General features: G+C 38.0%; 1 protein-coding gene across 1 annotated transcript in view; it reads left to right on the top strand.

The window, feature by feature from the left end:
* The window catches only part of FYCO1 (FYVE and coiled-coil domain autophagy adaptor 1), a 93,495-nt gene extending 80,776 nt beyond the window's left edge, over nt 1-12,719 (top strand). Inside the window, exons 15-18 of the mRNA XM_081933465.1 lie at nt 7,706-7,801; nt 7,987-8,197; nt 9,017-9,126; nt 9,912-12,719. Of these exons, the coding sequence (XP_081789591.1) occupies nt 7,706-7,801; nt 7,987-8,197; nt 9,017-9,126; nt 9,912-9,987 (493 nt within the window). The 3' untranslated portion in view covers nt 9,988-12,719. The remainder of the gene's footprint in view (nt 1-7,705; nt 7,802-7,986; nt 8,198-9,016; nt 9,127-9,911) is intronic.
* The last annotated feature ends 2,680 nt before the right edge of the window (nt 12,720-15,399 follow it).

Raw genomic sequence — 15,399 nt, 5'->3', positions numbered from 1 at the left:
AGGGAGCACACAATGCCCACACAAGTCCAGGGACATTAGTACTGGCTCCTTGCATTCCAGAATTCCTTGACCAGCAATCCGCAGCCCCTTAGCCTACAGCAGTCACACAGGTGTTCAGAATCCCTGCTCAGTTCCTGGGCACACTCTTTAGCACAGGAACTTTGGCGCGCTTTCAGCAGTGGTGCCCATTGCAGGCGAGCCTGCTTATATGGAGCAAACATAATGGCAGACACAGTTGCCATTTCTAGCAGAGAATCCACAGCTCTAGAACAGCTCTTCTCTCTCAGTCTCCAGGCTCTAGTGGAGCTATGACAGTACTAACAAAGTCAGCGAGCAGGAAAGTGGCCTTAGGTATTAAATGAACACTAGGCACCTTGAAGAAAGTCTCCAAGGCTGAAGAACGAGATGCAAGGCAACGCCAGAAGGCGTTAGACTGTCACATTGTCAAAGGTCAGAGGGAAGCAGAGCGACAGGGGAAAGGGCAGCTCCAAAGGCTAGAGACACTCTTTTGCCTCGCAGCCATTAGAAGCATTGCCTGAAACATTTGACCAGAGCTGGTCGCCAGATGGCACTGGAGAGTAACTTTCTCTTCCAGGCTGTAACAATGATCTGCTCAGCAACAGTGATGCTTTCTTCAGCTCACTGTCAGATCCATTCTCTACTGTGGCTTCCTGGGAACAGCCTCTGAAGCAGAGAATCCCTTTCAGAGAGGCAACCTTCACCCCTACATCGGCGGGGCTCCATCCAGGGGGCAGCCAAGAGCCTCAGATTCCACCCAGTTTGGGTGCTTTAATTTCTGCTGCAATTAAGCAGGGAGTAGCAGCTGACTTAATGCAAAGCCAGAGAACTGCTTTGGTGCAGGCAGAATTTCCCATGCACACTGGTCAGCAACAGGTGACCCATGTTGCAGGAGATTTCTTAGCCTCCCAGGGACCCTATTCCCCAATTTCCAACCAGAATTATTCCTCACCCTCAGAGGAAGAGGTTCATAAGGACTTAGAATTATCTGAAGACAAGGGATTAATGCCAGAGCAACCAGTCTTCGCTGGGCTTTTTCACTTGTCATTATTAAAATCTCTGCTCTTTAAGGCAAGGAATACTACATGCCTGGGAATGAATCTGATGGCCCAACATCCAGTCTCTGAATCAGACAGTCCTATGGACTTACTCTTCTCGGAACCAGCTACAGAGATAGAAGTCATTCCCATGCCTGGACTGTTTCTAGATATGGAACAGAGGAATGGGTCTCTCCAGGGGCAAGGCCCAATCCCAGCAGCCTGGATAAGAGATTTTACAACATGGGCCCAGACATGTCTAAAGCACTTCAGGTACCAGTGGTGAATGCCCTGGTAGCAGCATTAGTGACACTTCCTGTTTTGGCCAATGCGCTGGAAGAGGCCCCCATATCAGAGGACAAGAGGGCAGAGCAGTCATTAACAAGGGCCCATCAGGTGGCGGCATGGTCTGTAAAAGCATCCACAGCTGCCTTCTTTTTTAACAGGGCCTCATTCCTCTGCTGCATCAGATGCAGAAGAGGATCCCCGCAGAGGACACTAGATCCCATCAAGACATAAATTGATGGTGGCAGTAGAATTTTCCACAGATGCCATGCTTAATGCAGTGAGGTTTGCATCTAAGGCCATCATCTCATCTGTAGCAACCCGCTGACTATTGTGGCCTCCACCAGTGGCAGGCAGATGCCAGGAGTAAATGGAGGCTCACCTCCACCCCATACACAAGGAATAGGCTGTTCAGAGAGTCCCTGGATCCTATCCTGGTACAGTCACAAGACAAATGAAAAATCTTGTCATCCCTGTCTAGGCGAATGGAGTTCCACCCCTCACTTTATTTTTGCTGCTCATTCTTTCAAGTGGCGGACACGGTGTCAGGATTCCCATGTCCCCAGTGACCATTTTTTCCCAGACAGGAGAAACATCAGGACAGATCGGGCAGGAACAGACAGAAGTTCCCTCCTAAACTGTCCTTTCATGGTCGAGGAGGTCGTCCTTTCGACGTTTGAAGTGACCACAGAGCCAGTCTTCCTATAGGGGCCTGCCTGGCTCCTATGGTGAGAGTCTAAAAACTACACACACACACACACACACACACACACACACACCAAATAGCTGTAGTGTTTACATACAGAGAGGATAGAGATTCTCCAGAACAACATATATCAAAAAAAAAAAAAAAAGAAAAGAAAAAGAAAAAACCAGCAAGGGGTTGAAATAGATCAGCATACAACTGCTAATTAACTTTTAAAGCAGAAAACAAAATAAAACAATTCAAAAAGTGAAAGTTGATGCCCCTATATTCAGGAAATAAAACTGCTGACAGGAAGATGTATATGTCCAATGACTTTGAACACTTCCAGAAGGAATTAGAATCTTCAAGACTTCCCTCCCTCCCTAACTGGGTCCACGATTGTCCAAAGGTCATCAGGAATTCCATTCCAAACCATAGAGCAGCAGAACTAACTTTGGCAGTAAAATTAGCAGATTGTTGGTAAGAGAATAAAGAAGCTCTTACCATGCAGCAGCCGTTTTGGGAGGAAATCAGCCAAACTCTCTTACTAAGGTGAAGTTGTGGAGGACAATTTCATGTCACTGTCATACACAGGCAAAACTGGTAATTATACTGCATCAGGAAGGTTTCTCCAGACAAAGATTTCAAAGTAGACTGGGGTTTTAAGATGCGCTATTCAAGCTCTTTTGAAGAAACACAAAGAAACAGTCAATGTTGATGACCATAGATGCAGTGATTGGCCAAGGAAATTTAATGCAACAGGTAAAAGACATGTTGTGCTTACTTCCCTTCGACATCAGAAGATGCCCATCACTGGCCATCAGCACAGAATTGGCAGAAATCTCTGGGACCCACATTCATTCAATTCTGTCAGGGTAATCTGGACAGAAGTAGTATTCATAGAAGAATTGTGGCCAAAAGTGTGGGGTTAATTGGTTAATCAGTAGTTGGCAAACCACATTGATTAAATAAGTCACAGTCCACATTCCTTTCTCTTAATCCTTTTGTTTACAAAAAGGTACAATGGAATGTGTAGACATCACATTCCATGCAGCAAAATATTAACTAAGTAGAGACTCACGTATCTATATCATGAAGTGATCATGAAGTGTCCATGAGATGTCCATGAGGAAAAGCATGTATCTGTAAACCAATCAATAGATGCCAAGTGTATTTTCTGTCCAATGAGCTTTTGCTATTCTGAGAAGTTTGACAATAAAAGGGAGCCCCAAACAATGCTCTGGGTGGGTGCCCTTCCCATCAGGGTGCCTTCCATTGGGTAGCCTTCCCAGCACAACCTTACTCCTGTCTACGTCTGCTTTTCTACGTCACCAACATCTGGTGACCCCGATGTGATCTCCTATACTCATTCGGCCGGACAAGCCCAGGTGCATCATAGTGAACTTTGCTCCCAATTTTACGTGAGTAGTGGGGGGGAACTGTCAGCTCCGCAGAAGTTTCATGCACAAGAGCTGCAGAAATTACTTAAATGTAATGAAGTGACAGGAGTTAGTCTACATAAGTTAGAAAACTTAGTAGGTGAAATAGGTTGTCAATGTCCCTGGTATCCCGAGGCAGGTACTTGGGAATTAGGGGACTGGATAAAAATTGGAATACAATTGCACACCAAGCCACAAGCTCCTATTCAACATTTATTGTTGTGGAAACAAGGCAAGGATATAATAGGGAAGATGGGGACTCATAAACTCAAGGCACCTTCCTCATCGCTCTCTTCAATCCCAGAGGAGGGATTTGCTCCCCCTCCGTATTTTCAACTAGCTTTACCGGCTGCAAATACATTGAGGCCAGTAGAACCTAGTTCCCTTACTGCTCCAATATCAATTGTCTCTACAAAGGAGCCGATTGGAGCAGTTCGAGCAGGATTTCTAAAAGAACAGAAAAAAGGAAACCTTACAGGACAAGAACTTGCAGAACGGCTTCAAGCCTTCCCAGTGGTACAAACAGTGGATCCACAAGGAAAGGCACAATATCAGTGGAATCCATTACCATATCAAGTATTAAGAGAATTGAGGAAAAGTATCACTGAAACAGGGTTATGTTCTACCTACACAGCAGGAATGCTGGAAGGTATTTCTATCAGTTAATCCCACAAGACTGGAAAGATTTGTTTAGAATGCTTCTCACACCTGCACAATATGTAGTTTGGAATTCAGAATACCAAAGAGAGGCTTATTCTGATTTTATTGATAAATTGCAAGAAGCCATCCAAGGGCAAATTGATAATGAGGAAGCTAGTGGGGAATTAATGAAACAACTAGTTTATGAACATGCTAATGCAGATTGTCATAAAGCTTTGATGTCTATTATAAATAAAGGGGAATATACTTTAGCAGAAATGTTGAAGGCATCTTCAGACATAGGCACAAATGCATTTCAAATGGATGCATTAGGAGCTGCATTACAGAAAGGTCAATTTGGCAAGCCCAAAGGAAATTGTTTTAATTGCAAAAAACCTGAACATTTTAAACAGCAATGTCAAGCTCCAGGTGGGAGCACCTATAGAGGTAATGGACCAGGTGGGGACCATTTCAATGTGGTACACCAAATCCAAATATGATACCAAGAGAGTATCAAGTTATGGTGATTGACCTAAAGGATTGTTTTTTCACAATTCCATTATGCAAAAAGGATAAATCTCTTTTTGCCTTTACTGTCCCAGTTATAAATTCAGAAAAACCAACGGAGAGATATCAATGTACAGTTTTACCTCAAGGTATGCTAAATAGTCCAACATTATGTCAGCACTTTGTATCTAGAGCTTTAGAACCTTTTATTTATTTAGGTCATAAGCTATTACAGACTTATTCACACCCACAAATTCCTCAATTAAAAATAGAGGATACATTGTCATATGTTAAATTACCACAGCTTTTAGGTTCAATTAACTGGTTATGCCCATATGTGGGTCTTCCTACCAGTATACTTATTCCTTTATTTGGTGCATTAAAACTAAGAAATAATCCTTCTGATTTAATACAATTGACAGCAGCGCAGAAGGAAGAATTTGACCAAATAAACAATGCATTAAAATTAGTCTGGGTGGATAGATGTCAGGACCTCCCCCAGGGCCGGAAAGTATTGTTCCATGGAATTTGTGCTGTATGTGTGTATGTGTGTCTGTGTGTTGAGATCCTTTAATAATAGAAAATGGAGCTCATTGGCTTATGTACAGCTCCCTGAAATAATTGTAATAACTGCTTTGCATGAAGAAAGAATGAAATGGGATTTTTATATGTGAAATTAATGATTGCAGTGCAAATGTGAGTATGTTGATGGTAAAAGTTGGTATGAATGTAGTTTGATTCCTTTTCATATAAAGAAACAGTAAGTTGCAAGGTTGTTTAATGGTATGTGTGTGTATGCATGTGTGTTATCATTTCCAAACCCGAAGGGAGGGTGAGATCCTCTAATAAAAGAAAATGAAGCTTGGTGGCTTGTGAAAAAAAAAAGCTTCCTGAAATACTTATGATTGGTTGGCATGAGCAAGCATGAAGGTCTGATTGCAGTATGAATGTGAGTATGTGTCCCCAATGCCCCAGGGAGTGATAAGTGAAGGGATCCAGAGACCTGTGATTGCCTGCGTGAATTCCCCCCCCCCCCTCTTCCTTCTGGGTCATTCTTTGGAGGGAGCAGAAAGGGCAGGGAGAATGAGTGTCTGCTCATTTTTACCATGAGTGTGTGTATGAAATGCCCCCAGTGATACCTGTGAATGCCTCTGTGCATCCCCCTTCCTCCTTTCCCTCCTTCCTTTTGGGTCATTAAAGGCGGCTGAAGTTTTTCTGCTCACTTTAACCATTTTTCCCCTCTCTCTTCTGAGAAATTTGGAGTAAATGGGTGATCTTCCACGATGGAATTTACACGTAGACATCACATTCCATGCAGCAAAATATTAACTAAGTAGAGAGTCGTGTATCTATATCATGAAGTGATCATGAGGTGTCCATGAGGAAAAGCATGCATCTGTAAACCAATCAATAGTTGCCAAGTGTATTTTCTGTCCAATGAGCTTTTGCTATTCTGAGAAGTTTGACAACAAAAGGGAGCCCCAAACAATGCTCTGGGTGGGTGCCTTTCCCATCAGGGTGCCTTCCATTGGGTGCTCTTGCCAGCACAACCTTACTCCTGTCTACGTCTGCTTTTCTACATTACCAACAAAAAGGCCATAGCTCCAATGTGGAAACAAGGCTAAGTGACTCAACTATGCACAAAAAACATAGGAACTGGGATGCAGAAAAATGGCAGCAAGAGCTCTAGACTGATGAGCCAAATTTTGAAATTTTGGCTGTAGGAGGAGACAGTTTGTTCGCCAAAGGACTGTAGAGTAGTACATTAATGAGTATCTGCAAGCAACAGTAAAGCATGGTGGAAGTTCCTTTCAGGTATGGGACTGCATTTCACAAATGGAATTGGAGACCTGGTCAGGATCAAAGATATCCTCATTGCTGAAAAGTACAGACAGATACTTATCCATCATGCCATACTATCAGGGAGGCATTTTACCCCAAATTTGTTCTGTAGAAGCACAATGGGCCATATCTACAGCCAATGTCATTCAGAACTACCTTCAACATAAAAAAGAACAAAGTTCTGAAAGTAATGGTTTGGCTCCCACAGAGCCCTGGTCTCAACAACATTGAGTCTGTTTGGGATTATGTGAGGAGACAAAAGGATTTGAGGCAGCCTACATCCGCAGAAGATCTGTGGTTAGTTTTCCAAGATGTTTGAAACAACCTTGCAGAAAGTTGCCGAGTTTTTTCAAAAACTGTAAGGAAGTGTACCTAGAAGAATTGATGTTGTTTTGAAGGGAAAGAGTGGTCACACCAAATATTGATTTGATTTGGATTTCTCTTCTGTTTCTTTACTTTGCATTTTGTTAATTGATAAAAATAAACTATTTATTTTTGAAAGCATTCTTAATTTACAACATTTTTGCACAACTGTCTAACATTTTTGCACAGTACTGTATAGCTAATAAGAAGGGTGAGATTATAAGGAATCTGGCAACTGAAATATTTCCAAACATACAGACAGTATGTCCTCAGGATACCTTAAGCTACAATCTTTCTAATTGTTCTTATTTATTGTCTTTGTGTAACTGGCAAACTCTTAATCTTTTCACTAATAATAAAGGAACTTGCAAGCTGTTTATAGAACTGTTTACTGAATCTGAGTCTTGAGATTATGCGAAACAAGGACTGGAGATCAGACTCTTGCCTCTGATCAACACCAACTAAGAATGTCTTGAAGAAAAGAAGTGAATCAGGAAAACACAGTACCCTCCATGCCCTGCCACTAGAACCATTCCAGAAGGATACCATGATCAATGGCATCACAAGCTGCTGAGAGATCAAGTCATGCAAAAATGGATGCAACTACCCCTGTCTTGCTCCTACATGATCAGTGCTATTTCCAACCTATATCGAGGCCTGAATCCTGACTGAAAGGGGTCCAGATAATCTGCTTCAGGAGAACCACTTCCTCCACTCCATAACCACTCTATCTCCCCTCCCATTGGTTCCTGGTTCCTACCTTAGCTAATTTTGATAATTTTAATTTCATTTTATCATAAACTATCGTGTATTCTGGATTTTCAGAAGATTGTTAGATACATTTTGAGAATAATATCTGATTATAATAATCTGATTTTCTATGTCCTCAGAAACAGCACCTATAGCTCCTCAACTGTTGATGAATCTGATGATTTGGAAATGACCCAAGATGTAGAAATCTGTTTGCTGAAGTCAGGAGAATTGATGTAAGCCCAGCTTATTTCCCCATGTTTATTGGAAGAAATTTCCATTGGCCAGAAGTACAATCATTTTAAACAATTGTTTCTTTTAACAGTACTGCTTCATAACAAGTGTTCTTGCAAGTAAGAAGTGAGTTTCCATATTTTGTGTCATTTGTTGATCAAATATTCTTCTTGTTTGTTGTCTTCAGGCTAAAGCTACCTCTCACAGTAGAGGAGATTTTAAAGTTTGGAGAAGGTACCAGAGAACTGTTTATTAAATCAAGTACTTACAGCATTATTCCAATCACTGTAGACGAGACTGGCCTTACAATAAGTTGGGTGTTTTCATCAGACCCAAAGAGTATATCATTCAGCGTAGTGTACAAGCAATCAGAAGAAACCTCTCTGGATCAATGCAAAGTAAGTTAGCCCTTCATACCGAATTGTTCCTCTCCATGGAAACATTGCACATAATATAATTGAACAAATCAGTTGAACTAAAAAAACCTAATATTTGTTATCAGAGCTATACCATTCTAGATCTCTGCCCCAAAATATAATTAGATAATATGCTATAGTTTTAGTGGGAGTAGAGTTCTAATCAGTTAATAGCAGGAAACAATACTGCTAATTTTTGTTTGGATTTGCCCTGCATGAAGAGGATTTGGGGTTAAAAAATGTGGGAGCATTTGAGCTCTTGTCCATCCTTGTCAAATGAAGCTCCGATTGATCAATTGCGCTCTTAGTATCAAGCACAAGTTTGCTGCTGCTAAAAAATCTTCTGTTCTTTATTTCCTTCTCATTACTATATCTTTCAATTAATATTTTGGCCCTTTGAAAGGGCTCAAAACCTGGCTCTACCAATTGGCCTGGGGCATTGCATAATGTGGGTTAAAAAGAAGACTTCATCTCTACCCCACTGTATATTGGTTCCTATCTTAGCTGATTTTGTTAAGTTTAATATTTAACATTTTAATGTTTTATATTATTGATTTTACTATATTGTAGGCTATATATTGTATGTTGCCCAGAGTCACTTGATAGTTAAATGAGTGATATATTAATTTAATTAATAAATAATCAATTGGTGGCTGATTATGAGCTGATAATGATGGAAGCTTTGGTCAATATATAAAGAAAGCATTTGTTTGGCAGGCTGGTTAAAAATGTATTCATTCATTCCCCAAGTTAATAATAGCAAAGTTCCTTCTGGCTAATATACTGATATATATTTTTCAGGTTCTTATACCTATGACTCGTTGCAATTCTCATAAGGAAACTATCAGAGGGAATGTAAAAATCCGAAATGCTGGAATTTACATCCTTATTTTTGACAACACTTTCTCTAGGTTGGTATGCTACAGAGCAGAAAGTATTTTTTTATAGTTTTGATGTTTTGGAGATTTTAGGAATTATCACTTATTTAATTCTGAGTGGAGTGAATATAGAAATAACATTCCTCTAAAACCTCACAGAAAGAATTCTTGGTTACAGTCAAAATTATTTTTTTTTTTACTGTTGATGCTTTAATTGTTTCTATTTAAGTTGTAAAAAGTCATTTTATTTGGCTTTTCATTACTGTTTTATATATTATTATATTTTATTGTATGAGGCAATTTTGCCAGAAAGAAAAAAAAATAGCCATCTATTCTGTGGCTAGGATCACATTGATCCAATTCAGAGGAAGAGATTTGAACTTTATTTAATTGTAATTGTTTAGTTCTTTTTAAGCAAGATAGTTGTTAAGTAATTTTACTTCATTGTACAATCTCTTTTGCCACAGTTGTTAAGTAAATCATTGCAGTTGTTAAGTTAGTAACATGGTTGTTCAGTGCATCTGGCTTCCCTGTTAACTTTGCTTATCAGAAGGTCTCAAACCCTGGTCACATGACCCTAGGACATTTAAACCATTATAAATATATGCTAGTTGACAAGCATCTGAATTTTGATCATGGGGATATTGCAACATGTGTGAAAAACAGTCATAAATCACTCTTTTCAGTATCATTGTAATTTCGAACAGTCATTTAATGATTGTAAGTCAAGGACTACCTGTAATTCCATTGTTTCTCCTTGATGTTCTTAATTTTACAATTTCATTTTGACTAATTTTCTTATGTTGTTTTTCTTCCAGGTTTATCTCGAAAAAAGTATTTTTCCACCTATCTGTTCAACGGCCAGTGATTTATGATGGAAGTGATTTTCCATAGTTCTTCCTGTATAAAATATCTTGCAAGAAACACTATTATTTTTGTATGAGTGTGTTTGTATGCGTGTGCACATGCATATGTGTATCTGTGTGTCTATGCACAGACACACACATACATATGAAGCAATAAAACTACAGAAGGATATAAATCCTCCAAGATTTATGCAATAATTCAGAAACCGCACTTAAATATATATGCATACAGAAAAAAGCATAGCTTTTATGAGAGCAATAATGATTCTAAACTGCATGCCAGTTATTCAAAAGCCATTTTGTTTATTAAATAGTCAATATAGTTGTATTCTGCTCCATTTCATACCAAAATGACACTAAATACATTTTATTAAAGAGCTAAGAATAAAAAAAAAAATTTTCAATTTAGAAGATTTAACATATGTATAACACTTATTGTTGGTTATATTGACCCATCAACAGACAGATAGAAAATCAGTTTTGCATAAACATTAATATGTTAAATTAACTTCCCAGCTAAGTAAGCTACAGTTTAGGATCACAGAATCTGAAGGGGTGCCTTAAATTTTCAGATTTTAAACAATTATAGTTTTATTATTTCATATAGTATATGAAAGTTTTTATCAGTTTTGTCAGTTTATCAGTCCTCCTATCTGCTTCAAATGACCCTCATTAATGAAAATATCTCTACCCCATCCTGTGCATCTTGGCAATGCTCTTTCTAAATTCAATTCTCATGCAGCCTTATTCTTTGTTAGTAGTTTCCAAAAAGCAAACTTTCCAATACTTACAATATCTAAATCTAGCCCTGATCATGGTAATCGCCAAAGATTTCGGGCCTACAGTTCTTGCTGGTTATATAAGTTAAGAATTCTGGGAGTTTTTGCCTAACAAGTATGGCAGGTATAGTTGGGGAAAGCATTCAACATGCAAAAAGGCAATGTTTGGCATCAAAAAGATACCTCTCCGTTTTACAAATGGGTGCCTTCTTAATACAGTTGACACGTTGCCTGTGACGCAGGATAGTCTGCAGTACTTAAATTAATTTGTGATCTAGAAGCAGGCCTACATTGATCTGTTACGCCTACACAATGACACAGTTTACAACCAAGTACAAAACCTATTAAAAGTTTGGTGTATTATTTGTGTACGCATTTTCACAAAGGAGGGAACAAATTGGTTCAAATTGGCTACTTACACTGACTTTAGTCAGAAAAAAAATCCTAAATATATATATATTAACAGTTTATATTCTTTTTTTCTATCCATCACTATATTTGGCATCACACATTGTCTTTACAAGCTTTGCGTATTTTCTCTTGAAGATGCTGAACGCAAGCTTAAAGGAAAATTTGAAACAAGGAGCAGAAGGTGTACTTAGTTAAGCAATACTTTACTCCACCTCTTCCTATTAATGTTGAGTATATGAATTCCTGATCCCCAGACATAATACTTAGATTTCCCAATATCTGCTAAGCATAGACTTTAAATAATAATAATCCACCCTACCTGGAACAGCTTATATCCTCCACTGTTACCTGAACAGTTCCTAGGCCCTTGGTTAGTACTCGAGCTGTTGAGCTATCAACAACCAGTGGTGGATTGCAGGCGGTACGCCCCGGGCGTACCGGAGCCTGCACAGCACTGGGTACCATTCCGGTATGGTGTCAGAGGGCCCACCCACCTGCCCAAGCTCCTTACCTATCCTTTAAAGCCTTCGGCACTTCCGTGCAGGCACATGGTGTGTACAGCGCCTGCGCAAAGCTCTGCCGAACAGCTGGAGCATTACAGAGGCTTGCAGAGGTGTCGCTGGTAGCTACGATGCATGCGTGCACCACGTCTGCTGTGTGGGTCCTTGTGGACAATGCCAGGCCCATTCCAACCATACCAGTTGGAACAGGATCCGGAACCCACCACTGCAACCAGCCCGAAAGGCTGTGAATCTCACCAAAGATGAATTATTATTATTATTATTATTATTATTATTATTATTATTATTATTATTATTATTATTATTATTAATTTATGAAGGAGAACAAAGGTAAATTTCTAGTTCCTCAAATGGTACAAAAGCTAAACTATGTGATAATACTAGGTGAATTAAACTATAACATAGAGCTATATTTTTATCATGCCATCCACTAGAACTTTTATCTGGCAGAAACACCATCATGCTAGAAATTTTTCTGTTCTTTTGCACTCTGTACAAATTAGCTTGAACATTAAATTCAGCCAGTTTAAGACTAGGAAATGAGCGATATGTCTTACTTACTGCTTGATATTATTACAGAATACTGTGCAGGTCTAGTTAATGGATTTACCAATGCAGTGCGGATACTTTGATAATGATTTAAAATTCTCTCAGTGCTTGTATAATCCCAAACAGAACTGTGAGTTGCCTGATGTGAGTTTTAAAGAATGCTGTTAACTTAGAAGCAAAATGAAAGATATTGGGGATTGACCATTGTTTTGTTAAATGTTGTTATTATGTTTTAAGATTATATTTTGAGTTGAGTAGCAATGAAGATTTAATGCTAAAATCTGGAATGTTACCATGGATTGTGCAATATCAAATGGATATTGAACTAAAATCCCATAATATATAAAAATCCCATATATATATATATTTTACTGTAGAAATCTAATAGAATGTTTACTTTTTCCAAAAATAGGTTTCTTTCAAATATAAAAGTAATATGAAAAAGGATGCCAAAATATACAGATAATGTATTATTTTAAATATATATATTATTGATGAAATTATGTTTGAGTGATTTATCTCTAGTGCATTTATTATCATTCTTCATTCTTACAAAACAACACTTTATGTCCATCACCAACAAATGTCCAAAAAACATAAAGGAATCCATGTGGAAATAATCTTGCTAGTCATTACCAATTATAAGTACTCATCTCCATTTCAAGGCTAAGGAAGACCAGGCTATTTCCATGGTCATGTGGTCAGCATGATATCATGGAGCACTGTTATCTTCCCACTGAAGTAGTATCTATGTAATTGCACTTAATATGCTTTCGAATTGCTAGGTTGGGAGTTCAAAAGCATACAGTGGGTTGAGGATGGGAGCTAATTCTGTCACATGGAGCTTAGGTCTTGAACCTTGGCTGCCAGCTTTCCAGGTGGCAAGGTCAGAGTCTTAAGCACTAAGCCATAGTGCTTCCCCATAGGGCCTAGAGAAAAAGAACAAACATCTAGTAGTGAAGAAAATTTATTAGAGAAAAATTTTCTCAGAATTCAATCTGAATAATTGGGGGGAGGGGCAGAAGTAAGCTAATTAATTTGACATAAGAATATTCTCAATCTTAAATTAAAAAAAAACATAAATGTGCAATTTTGCTGATATATCTGCTCCACTGAATTTCATTTTAATTTTTCCTTTGTTGCATTCTCAAATCCATATTTATTGCTATATGACCCCATGTTTTCCCAAAATAGCTTGCAATAAATTTTGAGTTGTAATTATTTTCCAAAATAAAATACATTAAAATATACAGCTAAAGATGAAACAGCAATAGTTGAAAATGTCTATAATTAAGTCCATAGTTTGTTATCCCTTTCTCCCCATTCATGAGTAGATGATTGATACAACTGCAAGGTTTTTGAATTCAGCTCAGAAGCTGATAATTTCCAATGAAAGTATGAACACGAGGCTATTGATAATCAGTTTTCATTTTCTGCAGAAAGCAAAAACTTGACGGCGTTTTTGTCTCCCACGTTAACAAAGCAGCCAGAGAGAGAAAGAAAACAGGCACACGCCTCACTGTCATGAAAAAAACATTTATCAAACTTCTTATATCTTACACAGTTTGCACAGATTGTCATAGTGTTAGAAACATTATTAGTGACTAAAATGCAAACAATTAAGAAAGTGAAATATTTGGGGATCTGGGTGCTCCACAATCAGAGGACAATTATAATAAATTAATGATGCAAGTAAAGAAAGATCTAGAAAGTTGGAAGAATATACAGTTATCACCAATGGGAAGTGTAGCCATGATGAAAAAGAACATTCTCCCAAGAATTTTATTTCTGTTACAAGTTGCATCAATCAATCCCAGCAAAACATTCTTCCAAGAATTAAACAAATTAACATCCAGGTTTATATGGCAAGTGAGAAAAGCGAGGATCAAACTAAAACTAATGCAAGACAGCAAGGAGAGAGGAGGTCTAGCACTACCAGATTGGGAACTATACTCACAAACGGCAGCACTAGTATAGCTGTGGGATTGGATGGAGTTAAAAAACAAAATAATCTTGACTCTAGAAGGCCATGATTTGCAAGTAGGATGGCATACGTTTCTATGAGATGGTAAAAATAAAACCCATAAATATTTAAATGAAAAGTGTTACTCCAAAATTGACACAAAATGTAAAGAAAACCATTACATAAAAATTTCAAATTGGCCAACCCAGACAGAAATGATGACACACCCAAATTTTATAGATATAAACAAATTGATAAGATACAAAGATTTAATCAAGGGACAGGGAAATTTGAAAACAATCCAAGAATTGGCAGAACAAGGCATGAAAGTAGATTGGTTAACCTACTTGCAAATTAAATCTAGATACAATAATGATATCAAAACACATGAAATCCAAGTAGAACAACATGAGTTAGACAGGATAATCCAAACTACAGAAAAGAAAATGATAAAGTATATAAATTTCTTTTGAAATATAAAATGGAAGAAGTAGTAAAGGAATAGATGGTAAGATGGGCACAGAACTTTGGCTATAATATATTAGAAAAATGGAGAAAATTTTGGGGGACAAATTTTAAAATGACTGTCGGTGGCATGCAAGGAGAACCAGAATAAAATGTTTTACAGATGGCACTTACCCCAGGATTAGCAAAAATATCACCAACAATATCCCCAAAATGCTGGAATGTGAAAAAGCACACTGAACATATTATCACACATAGTGGGCGTGCAAGGCAGCAAAAAAACATTGGAAAAAAATTAAAAATTGGCTGGAACCGATAACAGGAAACCAATTTGACTGGAAACCCGAGGCATTCTTATTAGGTATAATGATGTCTAAGTATAAAAAAGAAACACTATATCTAATTTTACATATAATTACTGTGGCTAGGATTGCACTTGCTCAGAGATGAAAAAACAAGTTGACACCAAATAAAGATGAAATAATAAGAAATATTCTGGACTGTGTTGAGATTAACAAAAGAAATTCAGGAAAAGGAAGAGGCAGAATGTTATCTGGTATGGGAAAAATGGAACAGGTGGTTGGAAGAAAGAAATAAAGATTAACGACAAAAACGTAAGGAAAATAATATTTACAAACCAAGGATAAATGTTACATATACATAAGAGGAACAAAGTCTGCAAGAGATAGACAGCCAAAATATAGATAAGTAAAAAATAATGAAATGGTTAAAAATTGTGAAATTTAAGTGAA

The sequence above is a fragment of the Natrix helvetica genome (genome assembly GCF_964273705.1).
Source record: "Natrix helvetica genome assembly, chromosome: Z".
NCBI classification, from domain to species: Eukaryota; Metazoa; Chordata; class Lepidosauria; order Squamata; family Natricidae; genus Natrix; species Natrix helvetica.
Note: the sequence above shows the minus strand (reverse complement) of the source record. Positions and strands in the feature narration are given on the sequence as shown.